At 41.0% G+C, this 27,883-nt stretch overlaps 2 protein-coding genes across 5 annotated transcripts in view; one reads left to right on the top strand and one right to left on the bottom strand.

The window, feature by feature from the left end:
- PIGF (phosphatidylinositol glycan anchor biosynthesis class F) overlaps nucleotides 1–4,789 on the bottom strand; it is a 40,657-nt gene extending 35,868 nt beyond the window's left edge. For 3 of the 4 annotated variants that reach the window (XR_007515559.1, XM_049870510.1, XM_049870511.1), the window contains exons 1-3: nucleotides 4,323–4,686; nucleotides 2,310–2,558; nucleotides 1,131–1,222 (exon numbers count right to left, since the gene is read on the bottom strand). Coding sequence is in view for 3 of the 4 variants with exons in the window: in XM_049870510.1 (XP_049726467.1) it covers nucleotides 1,131–1,222; nucleotides 2,310–2,558; nucleotides 4,323–4,412 (431 nt within the window). In the remaining variant the exon portion in view is untranslated. The other variant, XM_049870512.1, reaches the window with a different exon arrangement.
- Nucleotides 4,790–4,949: 160 nt separating this feature from the next.
- CRIPT (CXXC repeat containing interactor of PDZ3 domain) lies at nucleotides 4,950–16,545 on the top strand. Its single transcript, XM_049870514.1, has 5 exons — nucleotides 4,950–5,056; nucleotides 9,831–9,896; nucleotides 10,987–11,041; nucleotides 15,531–15,634; nucleotides 15,906–16,545. The coding sequence occupies exons 1-5, from the start codon at nucleotides 5,041–5,043 to the stop codon at nucleotides 15,968–15,970; spliced, it is 306 nt and encodes a 101-aa protein (XP_049726471.1). The 5' UTR covers nucleotides 4,950–5,040; the 3' UTR covers nucleotides 15,971–16,545.
- The last annotated feature ends 11,338 nt before the right edge of the window (nucleotides 16,546–27,883 follow it).

The following is a 27,883-nucleotide window of genomic DNA, read 5'->3' as shown; positions in this document are numbered from 1 at the left end:
ATTGAGTCAATTCTGACTCTAAGTAACTCTATAGGACAGAGAAGGATTGCCCCAAAGGGTTTTCCAAGGAGCGGTTGCTGGATTCTAGCTGCCAACCTTTTAGTTAGCAGCTGAGCTCTTAACCACTATGCCACCATGGCTCCATATATACATACACACACACATACATACATGTATACGTGTATACGTATGTATGTGTACACACACACACACATATAGCTATATGAAAACTCTGGAGGCGTAGTGGTTAAGAGATATGTCTGCTAACCAAAAGGTCGGCAGTTCAAATCCACCAGGTACTCCTTGGAAACTATGGGACAGTTCTACTCTGTCCTGTAGGGTCGCTATGAGTTGGAATCAACTTGATGGCAATGGGTTTGATTTTTTTGGTTCTATAGTTCTACACACACCTACATACAAAAAATATACACACACAAATATATATATATACACGTGTATGTATATATGTATGTGTATATGTATCACATCGCTCATTACATGGTGATCATTAATCACTGCCCTACTGTTTCACAAACTATATATAATGAACATTATAAAAGAAATATTCAGGAATTTGGATTTCATGAATTTAAAATTAGTTAGTTTTAAAAGAATGTCGAGTTAAATTTTACTTTTAAACTAGAGACATTGATTTATTAAGTAAATACATACAGAAATCTACGGTTTTTCCTTAAGAAAACAAGGTCTTTTCAAGTACTTCAGAATTACATTTACTAAGGGGTGATACGCTAAGAATTGCAGTTCCTAATTCTCAGAGTTTTATTATAAGAATTCTTGCATTCTTACTATAACTAGATTTTATGTATTATTATAGTACATTCCGTTCACGGTTCTAAGGCCACACAGCTATTATTCTGGAGCAGTTCCCCCCTACTACTCCACCTACAATTGGGTAATAGAGGCTTTTAATGAATTAAGTTATTCCACAATTTTTTTTTTTTTAAAAAGCGTTACACTGCTCAAAAAAAAGAGCAATAAAGCCGGTATCCTTCCTTGAGCCATTAATTAGACACGCCATGGCTTTCCTCCAGTCACCAGCAGAGTCAACACAGTGCTAGTAAAGGAGTGTTCAAAATAGAATTGCCCTAAAGTAAACATTTCAGACTTACTCTATTAGCGGCGCTCCATATAGAACAAATATTACATGAAAGCAGAAACAGGACATAAGAAAGTAGATGCAGCACTTCAAAAATCTGCCTACCTAAAAAAGAAAGGAATAATTTAAAGGCTCATCAGAACACCCAGAAGACAACAAATCCTTCCATTTTATCTACAGACACAAATCATTACCGTAATGTGTGAAACACCTGAATGCCCCTTGGATCTGAGGACCAAAGAGTCAAATCACACGTCCTGTGTGAAGTCAAGCACACAGCTGCAATACAGCTTTGTAGGAAGGGCTAAAAGGCGAGTACCACTCTCCTGTGTCCCGAACCCAACAAACACTAGAGTGAAAAAGGGGTTCTGTTTCTATGGCATATATTGAGCTTTGTATTTAATCAATATTTTTTGATAACAGAATGCAGGGATCCAAGAAAGCACAAAACACAGTCCTTATTACCAAAGAGCTGCAGAGACGATACATGAAATAGCTGCAAAATAAATATCAACTACAATAACTTATTTTATTTAAAAAAAAAAAAAACTTCCTAGGAAATTTTGCACCAAAAAAGCAAATTACTAAATAATCCCCCAAATCACATTCATGTTACTGTATGACCCACATGCAAAAAGACCTGCCTATCTGCAAATCAGTATGAGACCCGCTTATCTGGAGCTTAAATAAAGAAGATATAATTGTAAAACACACACATTGACCTTTTAGACTCATAAAGCAATACAAGTACCTTAAATTACCTAACACAGAGCTTACACATAGTATTGAATAATGTTAAGTGAGGACTTTATTAAATTGTCAACATGTCACACTGCAGTAAAGTAATTAATACTAAAGAAAATAAATTCTAACACCTGAAAACTTCACCACTGTTTAGTCAAGGAAGGCTGTGTTCAAAACAACAGAGCCACCATGGAGGCTCTTTTATAATTCCTGAGAACTCCATTAAGTGTCTTTCAGAAATGCAAAAATAAATGAAAATAAACTGCCCTAACTTCATAAATACTATCTATCAAACATTGTGGACAAACTTCTAGCAAGCAATTGGCCACTGATTTGAAAAAGAAACACCAGGTTAGTGAAAACTGAACTAATACTTTATTCTTCCATTAAAAAAAAAAACAACCCACTAGCCCCATTCAAAAACCAATTATGAAGGAATGAGCCTTACCTTGTGTGATAATGAGCTTCTTCTAGAGGGTGGATTTGGCTTCACTACCAAATAGAATACTAGATTGACGGCAGTTACAGAAACAGAACAGATGCACAGCCATGTCAAGTGGGTTTCCAATACTGAGAAGTCCTCCAAGAAGAGTGATGGAATGAAGGTGCTTAGGATAACTGAAAATATGCACAGGAGATGGGCATACAATAGTCTCCTGATGTCAGTATCTTTCATGGTGTTTTCTTCAGTGGCTATCTAGTGAAAAACAAATTAACGAAGTAAGAGCATATTCAATAACAAGTTCTTCCGTTGTCTCAAACGTTCCAACCCCTCATAATCAGCCATGAATTAAAGTCAATTTCTAGGCAATAATGTTTTTTTGCAAAAAATAGAAAGATGCATATGTGTTAACGCACAGGTAAATTTAACATTTTACCTTAGACCCTCTTACTGTGGTACTGATTCTTCCACCCAAACAGCTCTCAGAGCCTAAAAAGGACAAATTTACTAGTTTCTCAAATATTTGTAACTGGTTTCTGCAAAAGGGACATGTGCTAGGACCAATTAAGCAATTCATTTTACTTTTTTTGGCCAAAATCATGGAGATCAAAACTGCACAGATAAAATCATTTGGTTGGAAATATAACATATGCTGTCTAGAAACCCCATGAATACACTTTGGCCAAGTTGTTGTTGTTGTCTTCTACCACTCTGGATCCTTAGTCCAGCATCACAGTATTTACATCTTCTGGCAAATACACAGAAGCCCTGATGGCACAGTGGTTAAGAGCTTGGCTGCTAACCAAAAGGTCAACAGTTTGCATCTACTAGCCGCCCCTTGGAAACTCTCTGGGGCAGGCAGTTCCACTCTGTCCTACAGGGTCATCATGAGTCGGAATCGACTCAACGCCAACGGGTTACGCAAATACCAAGTGATACTAAGTGCACACTCAAATATTCAAATGATGGTGCCAAAGTAATCAAGGGAGTTCAAAGAGTGTTATGCTAAGGGACTCCAAAAACCAAAGCAGTTGCCATCCAGTCCATTTCAACTCATGGCGACCCCATGTGTTGCAGAGTAGAACTGTGCTCCATGTGGTTTTCGAGGTTGTGATAGTTTTCAAGCAGATCTTCTGAGGAGCCCCATGACTCAGGGACTCACTCCTAACGGATCCCATTTCTCCAGAGATACCAAAATGATAATGCCTCTTAGATGGCTGTTGAAAGAATGATGTTAACCCAAACCAAAAACCAAACCCAGTGCCGCTGAGTCAATTCTGACTCATAGGGACCCTATAGGACAGAGTAGAACTGCCCCATAGTTTCCAAGGAGTGCCTGGTGGATTCCAACTGCTGAACCTTTGGTTAGCAGCCATAGCGCTTAACCACTACACCACCAGGGTTTCCAAAGGATGATGTCACAGGTGCTATATTCCAATCAAAAGTAAAACATTAATGGAAGGAGGAAAAAAATGTACTTTTGGCACATACACATATACATACATACTGAGCGACCGTGAAAGAGCACGTGAGAGAATGATTGTCAAAGGCAAATATTTTACTGATAAGGAAACAAATTAAGATATGTTAAGAGACACATCCAAGGTCCTAAGCTCCCAAGTGCTAAAGCCACTCCAAAGCCTGGCCTCTTTATATCACACCAGGCATCGGGAAGAGATCGAAGGGGAAGATGAGACAAAACAGGTTTCTCACGGGTTCTAGCCTCAACAAACTGGGAAAGAAGGGCAATATTCAACAACAGATACCCCTTCGGGCACCATTCATCTCGGCCATTCTCAGAATGCCACCTGATATCAATGGATTTGGATCTAAGATAACGAGCAGTACCCATACTCCATGTTTGTTGAATGAATGCCCGAACGAGTAGGTAGAGGTTGCCCACAAACAAACGCAGGGGCCCTTCCTGAGAAACAAGCACTGTTAGGCCCTGGCGTGCCCGGGAAGACACCTAACAGGAGCCCCATGGGAAGGCCACCGCCCTGGCGCCGTCGGTTTCACCTGGCTCAGATCGACGGGTATTACAGCCGGTGAGAAGGCTCCTCTGAGCTGCTCCCAGAGAAGCCTTCCTGGGAATCGCGGGACGTCCATCTGCAGCCCCACCCCAAACTGGTCGATCAGGGCTCTGCCCAAGCTTCACCCGGCGGGATTACAGGTGGCAAAGAGCACAGGCGGTGGACACCAGAGAAAACAGGTACAGAGGCAAAAGTCGGATCCGAACCACAGTCGGTCCATCAGGGAAGCCCCTGGGGTCACGCCGGAATGGTGGCGCTCGAGCGGACGGTGGGGCACAGAGACTCGCGCCCACTGCGGCCGTTGCTGGGGGCTGCTCGCACCTCCGGGGGACGAGCGAGCCGGGGGCTCCAGCTGGGCTTACCTAACTCTCCCGCCCGCGGATGGGAAGGGGAGGCTGCCGCCACCCACCATCAGGTGCGACTCGCTGCCCTGACCCTCGCGCAGGCGCAAGGTCGTGGGGGCGGAACCCGAGCCCCAACAGCCAATCGCAAAGGAGAGGAGGCGGGCATATGGAGAAGCCCCGCCCACCGGCTCGCGTTTATTCCTCCCGCGGCTTTCCAGGTGTAGGATAGGCCGGAGCTCGGGGTTGAGAGGCCGGAAGTAGATCGACGTACCCGGAAGGAAAATCCTTTTCGGGTTGTAGTGTTGATGTTTGCGAGCTGCTGCTGCTATTGTTGTTAAGGGAACCGTCGTCTTCTGAAGGATGGTGTGCGAAAAATGTGAGTTAAGGGGCCGGTTCTGCGGGAGAAGGAGGCTAGCGAACCTAGGTGGACTTCCCGGGACCGTTGCCTTTCTTTTTCTTCTTCTCACAGGTCTCTTCATTCTAGTCTCTGTTCTGCTACCCTGCCCTTTGACCATTCACCCCCCTCTCCAGCTACCAAGCCAAACCCAATGCCGTCGAGTCGATTCCGACTCATAGCGACCCTGTAGGACAAAGTAGAACTGTCCCCTGGGGTTTCCAAGGAGCGCCTGGTGCATTCAAAATGCCGACCTTTTGGTTACCAGCCGAGCTCTTAACCGCTGCGCCACCAGGGCTCCAAGTGACCATATTCTACCAAAAATCACTGCTGCCATCGAGTCGATTCCGGTTCATAGCGACCCTATAGGACAGTAGAACTGCTTCCTCCAGCCCCGATCTCATCCCACATAGCTTCTTGACTGATTCCTTCACCTCATAGACACTCGGGTTTGGAATGGATCTTAAAAATCACATCTATAGTATCTTGTTGCCAGAGGTAGCAAATAAAAACACAGGATGTTCAGTTAAATGTAAATTTCAGATAAACCACGGATTATTTTTTTAGTATGAGTGTGTCACTTGGGTCTTGGCCATGTTTGTTGTCCCTTGCTATCTTTAGGACATACTTTACTAAAACTATTATTCATTGTTTATCTGAAATTCCAGTTTAACTAGGCAGGTGAGGGTGGAGAGACTTCATCTCAGTTACTTCGGACATTTTACCAGGAGGGGCCAATCCCTGGAGAAGGACATCATGCTTGGTAAAGTAGAGGTCATTGAAAAAAGAGGAAGACCCTCAACAAAATGGATTGACACAGTGACTACAACGGTGGGCTCAAACATACCTACTATTGTGAGGATGGCACAGGACTGGGCAATGTTTTATTCTGTTATATGTGGGGTCGCTATGAGTTGGAACAGACTCCAGGGGACCTAACAACATTTTTCTGTCAACCCTAAGTCACCCTCCCATCCAATGGTTTATATATTCTTTTCATGAATATCTACAGTATTGGGGCAGACAGGGATGGGAGAATCTCACCACCTCCAGAGCCGTTTACGTAGACATCGTTGGCTTTTAGAAAAGCCTACCTGCCTGTAGTTGCCACCCATTGATTCTAATGCAGACCCTTGAAATTTGTAGAAAACACCTCATGGCTTTTTAATCTTGTTGTTAGTTGCTGTCCATTCGATTGAGACTCATGGTGTTACTTCATAGTGTTGTCTTGGCTGTATCTTAATGGAAGCAGATCATCAAGTCTATTCTTCTGAGGTACCACTGGATGGGTTCAAACTGCCAACGTTTAGGTTAGCCTCTGAGAGCAAACCGTTTGTGCCCCCTACCCACTACCGTCGAGTCGATTCCGACTCATAGCGACCCTATAGGACAGAGTAGAACTGCCCATAGAGTTTCCAAGGAGCGCCTGGCGGATTTGAACTGCTCACCTCTTGGTTAGCAGCCGTAGCTCTTAACCACTATGCCACCAGGGTTTCCTTGTGCCGCGTAGGGACCTTTTTTTGATCTTCAAGCTGTTTATATTTAGCTTAAAAACAGCTGTCATATCCCCAAGTCTCATATCTTCTGGTTAAACATGTCTGGCTCTTTTCTCTCATTAAGCTTTTTTTAATTATAACTTCATTGAGATACAATCCACATAGCATACAATTCCCCCGCTTAAAGCGTACAATTCAGTGGTTTTTAGTATATTCACAGGATTGTGCAGCCCTCACCACGATGCATTTTAGACCATTTTCATCGCCTCAAAAAGCACATTAAACTTTTCACGTTGACATACTTTAACTGTTTTCCTTCCTGCACACAGCAGAGTTTGTTTGGCTGGTTTTTTGAGTGAATGTGACTTAATTATTTTCCAGTTATGCACCTGCCCTGACATCTTTTCTGTTCCATTGTGCACTTCTTAAATGTGTAAGTTTGGCCTTCCATGTAACTTGGGTTAATTTTGTGTAGTTTAACTTTTGAGAGGACAGGAGTTCTGTCTGGTTTTGTTTGTTATGCATAATACCCCTTAGTACTTTAAGTGCTTTGTCCCAGGAAAATTGAAAATACTGGGGAAACTGTGAGAGTTAATTTCTCAAGGTACACAGTAATTTTGGGAATCCAAGATCAGATGTGGTACTAAAATATACATATTTGATTCTGGGACATGATGTGTATCATAAAAGCTTGTTCCCTTTTTTCTTCTCTGCTGTTCTGTAAGTCTAGCCCTTTATTATATCTTTGGTCAAATACCTTCCTACCACCTAGACCATCTTGTTCCTTAAATGAAAATATACTCTCTCTATTGTATTTTTCTTATCTCCCAATACATCCACTCATTCTACTCTATAAATAAGCTCAGATCTCTCCCATACATAAAGCTGCACTCTCAAGTATCCACCTTAGCTCTCTCTTTCCATTCTCTGTAAAATTTTCAGAGACTTGGCTACATTCATTGCCTCCAGATTTTCACAGTTGCCTTTGAGCACCTTGCAAACTTACTTTCATCTTACCACATTTCTGAAAGGATTTTCAAAAGTTTGCCAGTGATCTGGTCACCAAGGTCAATGACCTTTTTTTCAGTCCTGCTTTACTTCTTTCTACGCTTCTTTAGCATTCTGCTCTTTAAGTTTTCTTATTTCTCCTTCCTCTCTTAAAGTAGATGTTCCCCAGTGGTCCATCTTTGATCTTCTTTTCTCTACTTTTTTTTTTTTTTCGCTTTTTCTTTGGAAGTGTTGGGCTTCAAGGAGTACCTCTATGCAGATGAGTGTTGAGTCCATGCTGGCAGCCCTCACTTCTCTCTTACCTGAGCACCAGCCGAACAGCTTTTTCTAAACAATACTGGGAAGCTTTACTTGGTTGTTATCTGGTAGTTTAATACTTCCAAGACTGAGTTCATCATCGCACTTCACAAATCTATACCTTACCTTCCATCATTTAGTGACATCATCATAATCGTCCCAGTCACCCATTCACAAAGCCTCAGTCCTTTCTTATTTATTCCCCCATCCGTTTGTAAACCTCCATCTGAACTGTTGCCATATCCTGTGTTTCACTTCCATACTATAGCTCAGATTTTCCCAAGCCCCTCCTTGCCTCCTCCAATACCCTAGTCAGATCCCTATCACTCTGACTTAGACCAGTATGATCTTCTCCCACCAGCCTCCTTCCCATCAAAGTACTCCCCCAACTTCTGGGTCCTTCTTTTTCTAAACCATCCTATATGCAAGTGAGAGCCACTGGGGGAAATTGGACAAATGAATCAGTTGGTACCACTAAAAATTTATGGATCCTAATCTCTCAGATATTTAATACTATTCATCAGTCTGTACTTCTTTAGTCAGCTCTCCCACCCCTTTCTCCTTAGTGACTATTCTAAACCTTCTAATTACTTTTAGCTTCACCCAGCCCTCATCTACTTTATGTTCTATTGACAATTATTTTCTTCCATCTATGAGAAAATTGAAGTTATCAGATGGAAATGTTCTCAACATCTCCCTTTTACTATTCTCATTCAGTACTTTTACTATCTTCCTTCCTGCTCACGTGTCTTCGTTCCCATTGTTCCCCACCTCTTCCCAGGCCCTTTATCTGTCAGTATCTCCTCGGGAATCTTTAATCAGCTGCCCTTCCATATTAAAAAGCTCAAGTCCTTCTCAGCCTAAAAAAATTAAACCTTGACTCTACCTTTCCTTCTTGCATTTTCTTGTCTTCCCTTTTCATTCATGAAACCTCTGTTTATTGTGCTGTGCTAAATGCTGGGCACTAGCACAGAAAGGTAGGGACCTAGTCTTCTCTGTTCTTATTCGTCATCGTGCCAGGACATGGCTTAGAGTAAGCCCAACAGATGCTTGCAGTGTGCCAAGTACATGTGTAGCCTATCATTTGTCTGTCTAAAAACCTATAGTAAATTCCCAGCATCCAGAGATTAAGGCTTGGGTTTCTATATTTGCCATTCAGGACCCTCCACAGAAAGGCCCAGCCTATCTTTCCAAGGTCATGTTCACTGACCCTCACCCTCCTTGCACTTTATGTGCCTGTGTGTACCCTGAGCTTTCCGTGCCTTTCCTCAGAGTGGCAACTGCATCTATATTTATAGCCTCGTTGCCACGTACTGAAACCTTTTCTGTAGGCTTCTCCATGGAGTTTCCCTAGCCTGAGTTCTCCTAGCTAAGTTTCTTTCTTCCCCCGTGGAATTTCTCTTAGTACTTTATTGTACTTTTTATTTTCTTGCTTATATTTTGGTTGAATGGTTCTTAATCTTTTTTGAGTCTCTGACCCCTTTGAGAATTTGATGAAAGATGGAAAAACGGATATACAAAAGTCATCTTGATCATAGATCTTCTAAGGCCCAACCTTGGAACCCAGGTTAAAAAAACTGCTGTTAGAGAAATCAGTGTACTACTATAAGCTCCTTGAAATCTAGAGTTTTTTCTAATTCATTGTTTTATTTTTCTCAGCACGTTGCATAGTGGTTTGTACACCATGGGTGCTTAGTAAGTATTTGTTGAATGAATGAGCTTGTTGAATTTATTTAAAGTGTACCTGTGCAGCAAAAGCCTGTTATAAGTCAACTTGTCATCTCACAAATTTTCCTGAGGGTCAGCTATCTGTTGCCCACAGTTAAAGTCTTGAGTCTGGGCTCACTGGTTCATACCCGGCACTCATGGGCTCCTCCTGTAGTATAACTGCTGATGCCATGTGTATTTATTAGTAAACCCTGATCCCGCTTCCTTTTTCTATCCTGTTAAAACAGGTGAAAAGAAACTTGGTACCGTTATCACTCCAGATACATGGAAAGATGGTGCAAGGAATACCACAGGTATTGTTTCTTTTAAAAAATAGAAATTGAATCAAATTCTTTGTGTCAGCGTTTTAGGTTTTGCATTATTCGTAAAATTAAATGTTGTGTATGTACCAACTATTTCCTGTATTAAACCCCAAGGATTTAATATCTTCTATATAAAAGTTCTCTCGGTTACATGGCAAAAAACTCCAAACCAAACCCACTGCTGTCTAGTTGACTCTGATTCCATGACCCCATACAGCTTCCAAGGCTGTAAGTATCTACGGAAACAGATGGCCACGTATTTCTCCCAGGGGGCTGGTGGTGGTTTCACACTGCTCATCTTTCAGTTAGTAGCCCAGCACTTTAACCACTGTGCCAGCAGGGTTCCTAATTTGGTAGATCCAAAACCAAAACCAAAACCAAACCCATTGCTGTCATTTCCTACCCAAAGCAACCTGATAGGACAAAGTAGAACTGTCCCATACTTTCCAAGAAGCGCCTGGTGGAATCGAACTGTTGACCTTTTGGTTAGCAGCCATAGCTCTTAACCACTCTGCCACCAGGGTTTCCATTTGATAGATAGGAGACAGTAAAAATTAGTCTGTATTTAATTCCCCCTTTCCTCAGCTGGTTTTTATATTCTTGAAAAAAATCCTTCAAACTCTTTTTACCTTCATAATCATTAAATACTTACACTGAACCTGTTTTCAAAGACAAAGACAACAAAAAAGAAAAAAAAAAAAAAAAAAACAGTTTCACTGTTTTCAAGGTCTATGGAGCCAAAGTCGTCATTTCTAGATTTTATGGTAAATGCAGTCCCATTCCTAAAGTAGTATTTTGAATCCTGAGCAGTAAAATAACTGTTTTATACAAGTTTTTATTGTTTCCCTAATAAACAGTTTTATTCTTTTAAAGTATTGTTTTGATAGAGACTATTAAATGAATAAAAAAAAATTTTTTTTTTTTTTTTTTGAATAGAGACTATTAAATGAAGATTTTGTTAAAATTTTGATGCATGCTTTTGTGTTGGTAAGAGGCCAAACAATCAACGCTTTGGCTAATTGTTTTTCATTATATACTGTATAGAAATAACCCACTAAAATACATGTGTATTTTGATACAGAAAGTGGTGGAAGAAAGCTGAACGAAAATAAAGCTCTGACTTCAAAAAAAGCAAGGTAAGTATAGAGCAGGCAACGATATTTCCACTTTTTTGCTAAGCAGAAACCCTGGTGCCATAGGGGTTAAGAGCTACAGCTGCTAACCAAAAGGTTGGCGGTTCAAATCCACCAGGCGCTCCTTGGAAACCCTATGAGGTGGTTCTACTCTGTCCTCTAGGGTCGCTATGAGTCAAAATCAAATCAATGGCAATGGGTTTGGCTTTCGGTTTTTTTACTATTAAGCCTACTGGAGTGGCTTTGGTGTTTATTATTCCACTGTGATGTAACAGAGTTAGCTAGTCCTTAGCATGCACAGCCAAGCTGTTATAATCTGCTGGGTTCACCCTGTTCCTCCTCATCATATCAAGATATGAAGATATTATTGCTAGTTTCTTGGTATAATTTTACCAAAACATGTCGCTTTTATTTTACCTAGTTTTTCAGTATCCTTAAGCGTTTGGCTGCTAATCAAAAGGTCGGCAGTTTGAATCCACCAGCTGCTCCTTGGAAACCCTGTGGAGCAGTTCTACTCTGTCCTATAGGGTCACTATGAGAATTGACTCGACGGCAATGGGTTCAAATCAAAGGCAGCAGGGAAATGTATAGAAAGATCTTAAGCTTTGGGGTCAGACCTCAACTTGAACCCCAGGAGGACCTGTCACTGTCTAGCTCTGTGGCCTTAAGCAAGTTAAGCCAGTTTCTTAGCCTTTCTGAACATCAGTTTCTTTCATCAGAGAATGGGGATAAAAATGTCTCCCATCTTAAAAATGATTTTTTACATCATGCTTTATTCTGTCCAGTCTTACAAATTCCATAAACCCTTCCAACTGTCCTATTATTTTCTCACTTCCTTTCACAGCAGAAGTTCTCAGATGCCTTATCTAGACACTTTCTTAAAGTCCTTAACTTCCATTTTCTCCTTCAGCCGCTTTAGTCAGGCATTCATCCTCACCACACCCCTGAAACTGTTCTTGTCAGGCTCACAAGTGCAATCCAAACTGGTGGCCACTTCTCTACTCTTATCTTGCTTCACCTCTTAACAACTCGTTCTTTCTTGAAACCCTTTGTTCTTTTGGCTTCTGGGATACCACACTCTCCTGGTTTTCCTCCCAGCTCACTGACTGCCCTTTCTTAGTTGAGTGGCTCAGGATTCATCCCTAGACTTCTTTTTTCTATTTATAATCTTACCTAAAGTGACTTTCTATAAACCAATGGTTTTAAATTGGAACTATATGTTAATGACTCCCAAGTTTATATCTCCCATCCTAACCTCTCCCCTGAGCTCCAGTTTGACTTAGCCAGTTTGATATCTAATAGGCAGCCTCTTTTTCCTTCAGCCTTTTCATTGCAGTGAGTGACATCACTGTCTAGTCTGCTTGGTCAAGCCTAAAAGCTAGAATTCCTCACTGATTCTTCTCTTTGCCTTACATCCCATGTCCATCAGCTAGTTCTTTAGGCTCTGCCTCCAAAACAGATACTGAATTCACTGCTTCTCTCCAACTCATTGCTACCATCTTACTCCAACTCACTGTTATTTCTTACTTGGATACTGTAATCACCTAACTATCCCCTGCTTTCTCTCTAGTCCTCGGCAGTTCAATCACCTCATAGTAACCAGAGTGATCCTCTTAAAAGGTCATGTAATTTCTCTGCTTAAAACCCTCCAGCAGTTTTCTTTTTCACGTAGAATCAAATCCAGACTCTCTACCGTGTTCTTAAGAGGTCATCCATGGAGTGATCTCTCCGCCTCTCTGAATTCCTACTGCACCACTCTCCTCCACGTTTGTCATACACCAACCACGTCAGATTTGCCAAGCCCACTCCCACTGAAGAGATTTGTGTGTGTTGCCTCCTCTGCCTGGAGCTCATGCCCCAGGGCTTATGTAGCTGGCTCCTTCTTGTCTCAGCTGAAATGTTGCCTCAGAGGGCCTCCCCTGACCAGCATTTACACAATTTCTTCCCTCCGTCCCTTCATCTCTGCCACAGTATGCTGTTTGGTTTTTTTTCTAGCATTTAACACTCTCTAAAAAGTTTGTCTTATTAGGGTGCTAGTTTGTTTTCTTGTCTATCTTCTAGAGTGTCAGCTTGATGAGGGCAGGGGCTTCGTCTATCATGTTCATCACTGGTATTTAGAACAGTAACGGCCATATGGTAGGCACTCAGTGTATACATATTTGCTGAATAAATACTTGTTTTATGATGTCCCGGGTATTAAAAAAAATAGTAATAATAAAAATAATAAAGCTTCTGCTATATACAGTGCCTGGCACCTAGTAGATGCTTATTAAACAATAGATATAAAACATGACGGCAGACTTAATCTTCAGTGCAGTATCACACTGTATTGTTGACTGACGTATTGATACCTTCTAAGACCATCCAGTTACTAAAAATAAGTTGTTATTTGTACATATTGTACTTCGAGTTCCTTTATATTCGCAAACTTACTTTGATATTATTAAATAGTAGCTATTATTTTGGGGTACTCTAAATACCTCACTGGGGAAAGTATACTACTGTATGACATGAAATCTAAGATAGCTTCATTGTAAAAACGGCGTGGTAGTGACATCTGACCTCCTCTAACTTCCCAAAGGAGGAACAGGAGTCAAGATCAACAGCCCAAGGCTGATTCCTATGAGGTGGAGGTCAGACATGCCTCCTCTCTCCACCGTCTTCACCAGTTCTGACACCAACCATCCCTTCCACTGCACTCTGCTTCTCTTCTGGGTTTAATAATTCATTGCAGTGGCCACACAGAACTCACAGAAAGTATTCACGGCTATGGTGTTTATCAGGGAAGTAACAATTACGATTCAGGCTCAGGAACACTCAGGAGACAGTTCTTCTGTCAGGACAGCCTTTTTTCAGCTGTGCTTGCAGGGACATCTCTCTCTGGCCCTAGGCCTCTGCCTTGCTCAGGCAGGTGTTATAAAGCTCTTTTTAGCCCCTACCAGGAAGACCCCAGAGGCACCCCAGGCACTCAGCTTTCTCACTCCGTGGACTGGAAAGCCCACTGTGTGGTCTCCTGCCACCACGTCTTGCCATCTTCAGGGTTACAGATTGCTCTTTCAGTCTCCTGGCTCCAGGAGCTTCTCAGCACAGGGATCTTGGTTCCAAAGGATACGCTCTCCACTCCTGTCTGTTTTTCCTTGGTGGTGGTAGAATCCTCTCCTTCCCACCTCTGGGATGGTTTACGTCAATCCCAGCAGGATGGCAAAACTGGCCAGTCCCCTTGGTGGGCCACAATTACCCTGTTCACATAGTCCCATCCAGTCACTTGGGTGGGAGTTAAAAGACGTGGCGAGAAAGGCCACACAAAAGTGATCCATCGTACCATAGTCGTTCATACGATGCGTCACTAGCTTAAGAAAAAAAAAAAAAAGCACCGCCAGTTAATTGTAGGAATTCAGTGATGGTAAAGTGTACATCTTAGAGCGATGAAATTCAGTTTTGAGAAAAAGTAATCTCCAAACACAGGTCCAAAAAAATCGAGCTTGTTGAAAGGAAGAACAGTGTCTATGTTATCTTCTGTTGTGGGAAGTGAAACCCCATTCGTTTTGGTTTGGAAAAATTAACCTTCGAAAATGGACTGCTGTACTGTACCCCAAGAGAAGAAGGCAGATCTAGAGCAGTGTTGGTATTCAGTAGACGAGCATTTACAAAGACTCATTTTGTAGTTAGGGAAGCAATTTCAGATCAGAGAGTTACCGCCAATTTAGGGGGAAATATTTTCTCTAAAGTTATTTTCCACGGCGGTCCCTCCAAGGTGGCATTTTTATATTGTAATAGCTCTTTTATCTGGAAAAATTGGGTCAGTTAATGAAAATGTCAGTTAACGTAGGAAATCACTAAAAGATACGCGTACCCCTTATTTTAAATTAAAGCACATAATTGCACATGCTTTCATCAGTCTTTTAGTATAAATGAGACAAGTCCTTTTGAGCATAAGTCTGCTATAAAAGAGTTTTACCACACTTTTCTCACAAATCGTAGCCGGAATATGTATTTCTAGTACCTTTAAAGTGGACGAAGAACTGATACTTGTACAGGTTTTCCACTTAGGATTTTTCCCCCGTTTCTACCAGTTGTCTTAGCCATACCTCATTCAGTAGCACTTGTCGTGATTCACATCCCTGTAGTCATCCTAAAGCGTTAAATGTAGTTTTTCTAGAAACAAGCACTCTTTATGACACTCACATTCCATCAGTTTCCATGCCATCTAATTACATCAGCCAAATCAAGTGACAGCTACAACTGGCATAAATAGGTTTGGAAATAAACGCAGCTGACTCTTCGTAGGCATACGGCATAGATGGAAGGAGCAGAGGGTTGCAGGGCACCGGAGAGCTCCCTGTCAGCTGGAAGAGGGCCGGGCCTGTCCGTTGTGGAGTTTGAGAAGGGGCACAGAGAACATCAGTTCATCCCGTGCCCGGGGTGACTGGGGCTATCGAAGAGAATTTCTATTCTATTATGTGTTTTTCTTTCTCTTTTCCAAACTCTCTAGATTCGATCCCTATGGAAAGAATAAGTTCTCCACTTGCAGAATCTGCAGAAGTTCTGTGCACCAGCCTGGCTCTCATTACTGTCAGGGCTGTGCCTACAAAAAGGGTACGTTGTCCTTAGTACCGTTTGCTCTCCTTGTCGCACTTGCTGCCTTTGGTGCTGATTTGAATAACATAGACAAGGAATAGCCTTGCATAAATCCTACTAGTCAACTCCATTTTTCTTCTAAGGCAAAATGAAACTTAGAACCTGTTCACAGTTAAAAAGACATATTTTCTGATGCTTTTAAATTAGATTTTGTGCTTCAGAATTGATTTAAATAAACCAAACCATTGATATCATGATTTGATTGCTGACATGTTTTCTTTTGTTTTAGGCATCTGTGCAATGTGTGGAAAAAAGGTCTTGGACACCAAAAACTACAAGCAAACGTCCGTCTAGACATACTGATGAGCTTTCTGGCTTTCTGCAGGGTTTTACTTTCTGAGTTGAACCTTAAAAGCATAACACAGATGTTCAAGTTACAAAATAACATGTTTTAAGAGGATGAAGTTTAAGCCAGGGCAATTGATCGTCTTCATTTTTTTTGCTCTCAAGAAGGAACAGCAAAGATGTAACTAGTCTTTGTCTTAAGTTGGTATTTTCCTCACAAGCATTTTTTTGAACTGGAATAAGTAGCAAATTTAATGAAAAAAAAGTTTCCCAGTTCTGTATGCACTTTTCATTTCGCATTATTCATATGATTCCTTTTTGTTTTTTTCCTGCTTTATTTTATTTATAAGTATTGCAAGAGTGAGAAGGAGATTGTTGACATTTTGCCCCGAACCTGGCATCTAGGCTTGTAATTCTTACCTTCTTTCTTTACTGGTTGCATAGTTCTTAAGATTGGCCATTCCTTAATTGCAGTTTCACAGGGTATTTAAATATTTGAAAACATTGTTGCTGAATGTTCCTTGGTAATCAGCCCAGACTCAAATCAGAGACAAGTTAGATTTGTGATTTTTTTTTTTTAATTTGTTCTTGAAATTAGAGAATGCCAGTTCCTTTCATATAAGAACAAGGAACACCCAATATGTCCAGATTCACACACAGGACTTCAGAAAAACACGTATACACACATTACCTGGAATTCAACTGTCGTGAAAGCCAGAAGAACAGAACAGTGTTTATCCACGATGAGATGTAGTAAAAATTAATTTTCATTGATTTCATTCATTTCCACACCTTGGGAAAACTCTTTGAAGCAGAAACCAAATTTTTTAAATCCTCCCTCCCCTCTCCACATACACACAAAGAAAACATAGCAAACATTTTGGCTCTTATTTGTTTAACACTGACTGCTGAAAAACGACTTTGAGGTTTCAGAGAAGAATTTTTCTCCTGCTGTCTGCAGAGGTTCAGGACTAGTGCTTTTGATACCTTATAGCCGACTCTGGGGGAGCAGAACGGTGCCCCCCAAGTGCAGTGTATAGAAACAGTGCTGTAAACCATGCGAGTAGGCCAGGTGATAATACACATGGTATGTGTTGCAGTTTTATTTGTTGAAAATTATTATAAAAATTAAAGTTTTACCTGTTTAATTTATATGCAAGGTTTTTTCCCCCCAGGATACATTGTTATTCATTCATATACGCCAAGATTATAAGGACAACGCAAAAATACAATAAATAACAGTAGTGATGAGGGCAGGAGGTATGTGCTCATGCTTTAATCAATTTGGGATTTTTAATTAAAAGCATAACACAAGGAGTCTGTAACAAGACCCCGTCAGAGAGTGTCCCAGATGCATTAAAAATTGGGCTGGTTGGCTTAGGGAAAAGTATGTTTTTTAGGTATCAGTGGGGATCTTGACTTCAGCAACTCACATTTCATACTCCTGCCTTGAATAGCCTGTTTCCATGAAGCAATCCAGTGGCCAGAGTCAGGTTCTTCTACAAAGATTTTTGTTAATATTATATCTCAGAACAGAATGTTAGTATTATAAATCTCCATATTGTCAAAACATTAATAATAATACGATAGTAATAACAAGACTGTCATAAATTGAGTAGTTGTGTCGTTAGGTGCCATTGAGTCAGATCCGACTCACAGCGGCCCAGTGTACAACAGAACAAAACACTTTCTGGTCCTGCAGTATCCTGACAATCATTGCTGTGCTTGAGTGCATCAATGCAGCCACTGTGCCAGTCTGTCTCACTGAGGGCCTTCTCTCTTTCGCTGACCCTCCGCCTTACCGAGCATGATGTCCCTCTCCAGGGACTGGTCCCTACTGATAACATGGCCAAGAAATAGTAATCAGATGTGAAGGGAAATCCCAAAACCAAGAAAACATGAACATAAAACAAATTATTTTCTAAAAGGAAGGCATAAAAACAAATCATAACAAAATGAGGGATTTAAGACCAAACATAGCTTCTATCAAAGTAAAATCAATGTAAAAATGATTAAATAACCTATTAAAAGAAAGACTTTCAGATTTATTAAAAAATAGAAACAAATACCAGTGGAACACTTATTAAGTAAATCTTATGTTTTTGTTGGAGTATGTAGCCTTCAAAATGATTCGAAAATTACATATACATACAGAAGTTTGTACATATAGAAAACATCTGGAAGCTATTAGTGTGTATGGAGTAGGGCTGGGGATTGGCAAGAGGGAGACTTCATGCCTTTACAGCCTGTGTCAACCACTGAATACCTTTTAGCTCCTAGTTCCCTCACAGGGGGTGGGGGCAGGAGGGAGGAAGGGGTACTATTAGTTTTTTTTTAGTATCCCAGAAATATTTTCTATATTTACATTTATGTAAATGTATATATTTGTTTTGGCATTTTTATTTGGGACAAAAAATACATTGTTCTGCTCCTGGCTTTTTTTAAAAACATTTTCCCATATGTCTAATAATATGCCTTATTATTTTCTCTCTCTCAATATATATGTTTTTCCCTTGAGCCATTTGAGAATATATTGCAGCCATCATGCCCTTTATTCTTTAATGCTACTACATGTGCACTTCGTAAGAGCAAGAATAGTATCTTACCTAACCGCAGTACAGTTGCCTCATTCAGGGATTTCACATTGATATGATAACGTTCATCTCATCTACAGTACATGTTCCAACTTACTTTGTCGTTGTTCTTCCTTTGGTGGTTCATTTTCGCAACTACAAGACTCAGTCTGCGATCACATGTTGTCATGGCTCTGAAATCTGGAACAGTTCCTCAGCCTTTCTTTGTCTTGCATAATGCTGATTGAAGAATACAGGCCAGCTAATGTATAGAATATCCCTCAGTTTGGATTTTTCTGATGTTTCCTCTTGGTTAGAATCGGGTTCTTGGGATAATGGGTTAGAAAAATGGATTAGAGTGTGGATTGGAGTGCTGTAAGCAATGTCTTCTTTTCCAGGCATCACATCCAGAGGCACGGAATGTCACTTTGTCGCTTGTTGGTAATGTTAATTTTGATCCCTTGAGTACGGTGTTGTCCATTTTCTCCACTGTGTAATTACTATTTTTCTCTTGCAAATTAGTGGGTACTTTGTGGGCAGAAACTTTGAGACCATGTGAATACTCTATTCCTCATCAAACCTTCCTCCCCTGTGTTTTGCATCCTGTGATAATTCGTTTCTGAATAAATTTTTACTAAGATATTTATAAAATTGTGGTTTTCTAACTCCAATATTTCTCTATACTTACTAGTTGTCATCTTACTGGAATGAAGAGTTTTCCTTTTATCCACCCAGGGTTGCTGTCCCTTTTCTGCCTTCTCGTCTTGATTTTGGGTAGGAGTTGCCCATTTGGCTTTGTATATTTGCTTGAGCTAAGAAGCACATTCTTCACATGTATTATTTTTTATTTTATAGACCTGTCTAAGCTTTCAAAAGTGGACTTCGAGAATAGTTTCACTTCTGGGTTAGCAGACCGCCCGAGAACCCTAGTTTCAAGGTTCTTCAGTCTGTCAGATCAGTAAGCCTGGTCTTTTTTTATGAATTATGCCCTACATTTTTTTCCCTGCTCTGTCTGGGATTCTGTCGTGACCCCTGTCAGAGCGGTCGTTGGTGGTAGCCAGGTGCCATTTAGTTCTTCTGGTGTCAGGCTGGTGGAGTCTCTGGTTCATGTGGCCCTTTAGTCCTTTGGGCGAATATATTCCTTGTGTCTTTGGTTTTCTTCATTCTCCCTTGCTCCAGATGGGATGGGACAAATAGATGTATCCTAGATGGCCTCTTGCAAGCCTTTAAGACTTCAGACACTACTCACGAAAGTGGGATGTACAATGTTTTCTTTATGAACTATGTTATGCTAATTTCAATAAATGGATGCAGTGCTGGAGGTGCTCACTTGTCTATGCCAAGAAATTTGAAAGATAGCTACCTGGCCAACTGACTGGAAGAGATCCATATGTGTGCCCATTCCAAAGGAAGGCGATCCAACAGAATGCAGAGATTATCAGAATATCATTAATACCACATGCAAGTAAAATTTTGCTGAAGATCATTCAAAAGCATTTGCAGCAGTACATTGATGGGGAACTGCCAGAGATTCAAGCCAGATTCAGGAGAGGTTGCAGAACGAGGGAAATCATTGCTGATGTCAGATGGATCTTGGCTGAAAGCAGAGAACACCAGAAAGATGTTTGCCCATGTTTTATTGACTATGCAAAGGCATTCAACTGTGTGGATCATAACAAATTATGGATAACATTGTGAAGAATGGGAATTCCAGAACACTTAGTTGTGCTTATGAGGAACCTATACATAGACGAAGAGGCAGTTGTTTGAACAGAACAAGGGAATACTGCATGGTTTAAAACCAAGAAAGGTATGCATCAGGGTTGCATCCTTTCACCATACCTATTCAACCTGTATGCTGAGCAGATAATCCAAGAATTGGACTATATGAAGAAGAATGTTGCATCAAGATTGGCGGAATTCTCATTCACAACCTGCGTTATGCAGATGACACAACCTTGCTTGCTGAAAGTGAAGAAGACTTGAAGCACTTACTAATGAAGATCAAGGACCACAGCCTTCAATATGGATCACACTTCAACATAAAGAGGACAAAAATCCTCACAACTGGGCCAATAGGCAACATCATAATAAGTGGAGAAAAGGTTGATGTTATCAAGGATTTCATTTTATTTGGATCCATAATCAACGCCAGGGATGCAGCAGTCAGAAAACCAAACAGCGTATTGCATTAGGCATATCTGCTGCAAAAGACTTCTTTAAAGTGTTGAAAAGTGAAGATGTCACCTTGAAGACTCAGGAGTGCCTGACCCAAGCCATGATATTTTCAGTTACCTTATATGCATGCGAAAGCTGGACAGTAAGTAAGAAAGACCAAAGAAAATTTGATGCCTTTGAGTTACGGTGTTGGTGAAGAATATTGAGTATACCACTACTGCCAGAAGAATGAACAAATCTTCCAAATTTCTTGGAAGAAATAAAGGCAGAGTGCTCCTTGGAATGAGGATGGTGAGACTTCAACTCATGTTATCTGGAGGGACCAGTCCCTGGAGAAGGACATCATGTTTGGTAAAGTGGAGGATCAGCACAAAAGAGGAAGACCCTCAACAATATCGATTTACACAGTGGCTGCAGCGATGGGCTCAAGCATAACAACAATAGTGAGGATGGCGTGGGACCATGCAGTGTTTCATTCTGTTGTACATAGGATCTCTGAGTCTGAACAGACTCGATGTCACCTGACCACAGCATTCCAGTTGACCTAGATGTCCCCTGAGACTATGGTCCTAGCCCCAGCTACTCAGTCTCTCTGAGTGTTTGAGTGTGTCTAGGAAATTTCTATGCTTTTGCTGTGTGCAGCTGTGCTGACTTTCCCTGTATTGTGTGTTGTCCATCCCTTCGCCATAGCTGACACTTGTCTACTATCTAGTTGGTGATTTCCCTTCCCCTTCCCTCCCCAGCCTCAGAACCATCAAATGGTTCTTTCTTTGTGTAAACTTTTTCTTGACGAACTGCTGACCTTTTGATTAGTAACCATAGCTCTTAAGTGCTGTGCCACCAGAGCTCCTATTTGTCATTGGTATAGAATACTTTTTTTCTGAACCATTTGAGAGTTAACTACAGAAATGATGCCTCTTTATCCAAGTTCTTAAGTGTGTATTTAAGAACAAGGACATTTTCTTATATAACCACGGCACAATTATCAAAGTCAAGAAATTAGTGTTAATGCAGTAAAATCCATTGCCATCAAGTCAGTTTTGATTCCTAGTGACCTAATAGGACAGAGTAGAGCTGCCCCATAGGGTTCCCAAGGAGCGACTGGTGGATTCGAACTGCCTACCTTTTGCTTAACAGCTGAGCTATTTTGTTTTTTTGCTCTTTGCATTAAAAAAATTTTTTTTATTGTGCTTTAGATGAAGGTTTACAGAACAAATTAGTTTCTCATTAAACAATACACATATTGTCTTGTGACATTGGTTGCCAACCCCGAAACGTGTCAACACTCTCCTCTTCTTGACCTTGGGTTCTCTATTACCAGCCTTCCTGTCCCCTCCCAACTTCTCATCCTTAGCTCTGGGCTGGTGTGCCCGTTTGGTCTTATTTTGTTTTATGGGCCTGTCTAATCTTTGGCTGAAGGGTGAACCTCAGGAGTGACTTCAGTACTGAGGACTGAGTTAAAAGGGTCTCCAGGAGCCATACTCTTGGGGTTTCTCGGTCTGTCATACCAGTAAGCCTGGTCTGTATTTGTAAGTTAAAAGTTTGTTCTGCATTTCTCTCCAGCTCTGTCCGGGACCCTCTATTGAGATCCCTGTCAGAGCAGCCAGTGGTCGTAGCAGGCACCATCTAGTTGTGCGGGACTCAGTCTGGTGGAGGCTGTGGTAGTTGTGGTCCATTAGTCCTCTGGACTAATTTTTCCCTTGTATCTTTGGTTTTCCTCATTCTCTCTTGCTCCAGATGGGTTGAGACCAGTGGAGTATCTTAGATGGCTGCTCACAAGCTTTTAAGACCCCAGACGCTACTCACTGAAGTAGGATGTAGAACATTTTTTTCATAAACTGTGTTATGCCAGTTGAGCTAGATGCCCTCTGAGGTAACAGCTGAGTCCTTAACCGCTGCATCACCAGGGCTCCAATAATGCAGTGCTAGTATCTAACCTTTCTCGGATTTCACTGATTGTTCCAGTGATGTCCTTTGGGGGAGGGAAAAAATCTAGGCCAGGATCAAATTCAGGACCACATATTACGTTTAACTGTCAGGTCTCTTTAGTCTCCTTTAATCTGGAATAATTCTTCAATCTGTCTATAATCTTCAAAAATCTGAAGGTCACAAAAAACATAGGCCAGTTATTTTATCAAATATCCCTTGAATTGGGTTTTACTGATACTTCTTCATGATTAGATTGGGTTTCTGCACTCTTGGCGGGAATACCACAGATGTGGTATTGGGCCCTTTTAAGTGCGTTGTGTTGCTCGTCCTGTGACGAGGGTGTTAGTTTTGATCACTTGTAAGTGATATCCACTAGGTTTCTCCACTGTAAAGTTTCTATTTTTTTTTTTTTCATTTTTCCTTTTGAGCGTTTTGTAGGGAGATGGTTTGCGACTGTAGACGTTCTGTTTCTCAGCAGACTTTCACACACTAATTTTTAGCAGCCAGGGATGTTTCATGGCCAAATTCATTGTTACTCTGATGCTTGCCAAATGGTAATTTTCCAGCTCTGTCGTTCCATCTACATTTATTAGTTGACATTCTACTGTGAGGGAAAGCTTTCTCTTTGTTTCCACTTATTTATTCTTTTACTTATTTATATTAGCATGGGCTTACAGGTGCCTCTGTTGTTCAATCTATTATTATTCGTTTTGATGTCAGATTGTCCCAGATTTGGCCAGTGGGAGGCCTTTCAAGCTGGCTCCTGGGCATTTTTAACATGTTCTTACCATTCTTTGTGCAATTCCTTCCTTTTTAGCACAAGCTATTCCAAATTTATCTTGTTTGTTTATGTTTTTTTTTTCCCTGCACCTTAACCCTGGAATCAGCCATTTCTCCCAATACCCTTAGTTTTAGTGGAGAACAGTTTTTAGAAACTAAGAGCCTGGGCCTCTTGGTTTGTCATTGCTGCAGACCCAACCTGTTGTCATCGAGCTGATTCCAACTCATAGCAACCTTAGGACAGAGTGGAAGTGCCCCATAGGGTTTGCAAGGAGCACCTGGTAGATTTGAACTGCCACCTTTTTGGTTAGCAGCTGTAGCTCTTAACCACTATGCCACCAGGGTTTCCTTCAACAGACAGAGCTAGGAAATAAATGTATATATTAGAAATCACAAATTTTACTAATCTCTCCAATTTCATTTCAATCCCACAGAGTTCTTCCTTGTCTTCAATTCTACATTTATATCTTTTTCCACAGTGAGAACCCTGACTCCATCATCATCAATATAATTTCTCATTTGCAGAACTCTGAATTGTTTTATATTGGGATATGCATTTTGTAATTAAAAGTAATTTTAACTAAAAAAAAAATCTGGGTAAACTCATAGGAGAGTTATACATGTGAATGTCATTTCATCAGTCTGTTCTAGAAAAGTGCTTGAAACTTGTGTACATTCGCTGCTCCCCAGATAAATTAGGCAAATGAGCTTTTTTCACTGAGCCAATATTACTGAACCTCTACTATGTTCTTATCCCTAAGCAGACTTCTGTGCTTGGTTCCAAATGTTTTCAAAAGCTAAAATTTAACAAGCAATCCATTAAAATTAATGTAAAATTATAAAAGTAAAATGTGACCAAAAAAATGTGACAATAGAATGACAAAAATACGCTGAAAGAACAGTGACTAAAGGGAGGGAGACCAGTTAAAATGCAACAATTCCAGAAAAAAAAAAAAAAGTAACTGCACGAAGGTGGCAACCCTGGTGGTGTAGTGATTAAGAGCTACGGCTGCTCACCGGAAGGTCGGCAGTTTAAATCCACCACATGCTCCTTGGAAACCCTATGGGGCAGCTCTAGTCTGTCCTATAGGGTCACTATGAGTCGAAATTGACAGCAATGGGTTTTGGTTTGGTGCACAAAGGTACTACTGGGAGAATGAAAATGAAGGGACAAATTTGAAAAACCTCAAAAAAGAAAAACTGACAGGACTCTGTGACTAAATATGGGAGAAATGAGGAGGTGAGTCAAAAAACACAAAATCAAACCCATTGCTGTTGAGTTGATTCCAACTCGTAGCAACCCTAAAGGTTTCCATTTCAATGTGATATAGTACGTCTCTCCACCAGATGGCAGTGATACTCTTTCTTAGTTTTTAGTTTTCTATTATGCTAAAAAACCCTGGCGGTGTAGTGGTTAAGAGCTACTGCTGCTAACCAAGAGGTCAGTAGTTCAAATCCACCAGGTGCTCCTTGGAAACTCTACGGGCAGTTCTACCCTGTCCCATAGGGTCGCTATAAGTCAGAATCAACTTCAGAGCAATGGGTTTGGTTTGGTGTTGGTTTATTATGCTAAAAGATTTCCAGTTTTAGCAACTTAACGATGAAGTACAAAAAAAAAAAAAAAACAGCAAACCCCGTGCCATCGAATTGATTCCGACTCATAGCGACTCTGTAGGACAGAGTGGAACTGCCCCATAGAGTTTCCAAGGAGCGCCTGGCAGATTTGAACTGCCGACCCTTTGGTTATCAGCCATAGCACTTAACCTCTATGCCACCAGGGTTTCCAAAGATGAAATAGATGGGCTTAATTTTCCAGCAGCATTGTGGCCATAATAGCCAGAGAAACTTATCATACAATAATAACAATTCTGGAAAATATATATAACCAAAATATAAATATAAAAATTACTTATATACACATACAGATGTATGTGGAGCCCTGGTGGTGCAGTGGTTAAGAGTTCGGCTGCTAACCAAAAGGTTGGCAGTTTAAATCCCCAGCCACTCCTTGGAAACCCGATGGGGCAGTTTTACTCCATCCTATAGGGTTGCTATGAGTCAGAATCAACTCAGTGGCAACGAGTTTGGTTTGGTTTTATAGATACATGTACACATATGATTATAGATATTATTAAACTGGCAGGAAAGTAATGCTAAATTCTCATAGGCCAGAAATGAAGGTAAGGAAAAATTCAAAGGAGCTTGCCTTAGGGAACATACGCCAGTCTTCAGGATTTAACACCACAGTTTGAATGGGCATCAGGTGCGTGGAGATCCAGAAGAGGAAGCCTGGGGCTTGAGCAAACCGGAAGTTAGATCAGAGATGTGTACATAAAGCGTGGAGTCCTGAAAGACAACACTTTGGGTGGATATACTGGAACACCTCCCCACATAGATATATTGGAAGGCAGTGAGGATGCTTTCGTATTTTGGCCTTAACTCTGGCAAGAACGAGGCTCTGGTGATGCAGTGGTTAAGAGCTCGGCTGCTAACCAAAGGTCAGCAGTTCAAATCCACCAGCAGCTCTTTGGTTAAAAATCTCCCCAGAGACTTCAGCTCAAAGATCCAGAGATGGAAAATACAACATAGAAATTGAAACGTGGAAGAGGAAAAGGGTCAGACATAACATCCAAAGTTCCAGGAGGAGCTAATCTCTCTGCTTTTGTATGTATTTGAGCTACTTCATAATAAAGTTTTTTTAAAACCAGACATGAAGTAGAAATCTTTAGATAAGGAAATGAGTTTGCAACTAACATCCTCTCTAAAGAAACTTTTAAAAGACATCTTTTGAGAAGAAAATGACTCCAAAAGGAAGATCTGAAATGCAAGAGTGGCAAGTCTCCCAAAATGGTAAATATGAGTGATTATATAAGACCATAATAACTAATTTGGGGGATTAATTAGAAAATTTATGACTTGGTTGGAAACACTGGTGGCATAGTGAGTAAGTCCTATGGCTGCTAACCAAAAGGTCAGCAGTTCGAATCCCCAGGCGCTCCTTGGAAACCCTGTGGGGCATTTCTGCTCTGTCCTATATGTAGGGCCGTTATGAGTCAGAATTGATGGGTTATGACTTGGTTAAGTTAAAAATACATTTTAAAAATTCTTAAATTGAGACAGAGTTAACTGTGCCAGTGGCTGAACAAAAGAGGTTTTAAAAGATTATCATCTAGAATTTGGTTAAACAGGAACCACACCCTATCATGAGACAGTTGGGTTAACTGTGCTGGTAGAACAAAAGAGCTTTTAAAAAGATTACCATCTAGCAGTTGGGTAAACAGAAACCCACCCTGTCAACATGAGATAGGAGTGGGGTAGCCTGTGAATTACTATCTCCTTCCTAGTGTCTTTCTAGTCCCCTCCTCCTTTGCAGGCTTCGTATGTGCAGAGGAGCAGAGTGTGACTGCTGTTTGACCTTCCTTAGCCCTCCGAAGATGGCGATGTAGTGCCGAAGATCAAGTGTGCCTGCACTATATCCCATAATAAGTGATGCCAAGGGCTGCCGAGAGGACTCCGTCTTGAATATCAGTGGGTTCCGTCTTAGATTCCAGATGCGGCATGCAACCTAATTAACATACACTTACCATCCTGAGAAGTACCTGCCCCTTGAAAGAAGCCCACTAAATATTCATTGCTCTGTTGTCTCCGCCAAACCCATAGAAGTCCTAGCCTTGCTTCCCTTTTTGAGTCAGTCTTTTGGAGAGGCTTAGATCCCCCCTGACTCCTTTTGCTTGACTCAAGCAAAATAAAGCTTGCTGAAGATAAAGTTTGTCTTTCACGTGTATTCTTACTTGGGAAAAGACAAGGGCCCTTTGTGTCAGATTGATAATTGGTAACAAGAAAAATAACTACTAAAGAATATAAATACAGTGGTAAATTTTCAAACCAGAGGTATGTCGGGGGGTGGGGGCTGAAATACGTGTATCTAGCTTAGTCACCTAGTGCTGCCATAACAGAAATACCACAAGTGGATGGCTTTAACAGACAGAAATTTATTTTCTCACAGTAAAGTAGGCTAAAAGTCCAAATTCAGGGCATCAGCTTCAGGGGAAGCCTTTCGCTCTGTTGGTTCTGGAGGAAGGTCCTTGTCCTTGGTCTTCTCCTAGTCCAGGAGCTTCTCAGGAGCAGGGACCCCATGTCCAAAGGATGCACTCTGCTCCTGGTGCTGCTTTCTTGGTGGAATGAGGTCCCTAACTTTCTGCTTGCTTCCTTTTCCTTTTATCTCTTGAGAGAGAGAAGGTGGTACAGGCTACACCCTGGGGAAGTTCCCTTTACTTTGGATCAGGGAGGTGACCTGAGTAAGGGTGGTGTTGCAATTCCACCCTAATCCTCTCAAAATAAAATTACAATCACAAAATGGAGGACAGCCACACAATACTGGGAATCATGGCCTAACCAAGTTGATACACATATTTTTGGGGGGACATAATTCAATCCATGACAACATATATATATCCAAAAG

Source organism: Elephas maximus, chromosome 26 (assembly GCF_024166365.1).
Source record: "Elephas maximus indicus isolate mEleMax1 chromosome 26, mEleMax1 primary haplotype, whole genome shotgun sequence".
In the NCBI taxonomy this organism is placed as follows: Eukaryota; Metazoa; Chordata; class Mammalia; order Proboscidea; family Elephantidae; genus Elephas; species Elephas maximus.
Note: the sequence above shows the minus strand (reverse complement) of the source record. Positions and strands in the feature narration are given on the sequence as shown.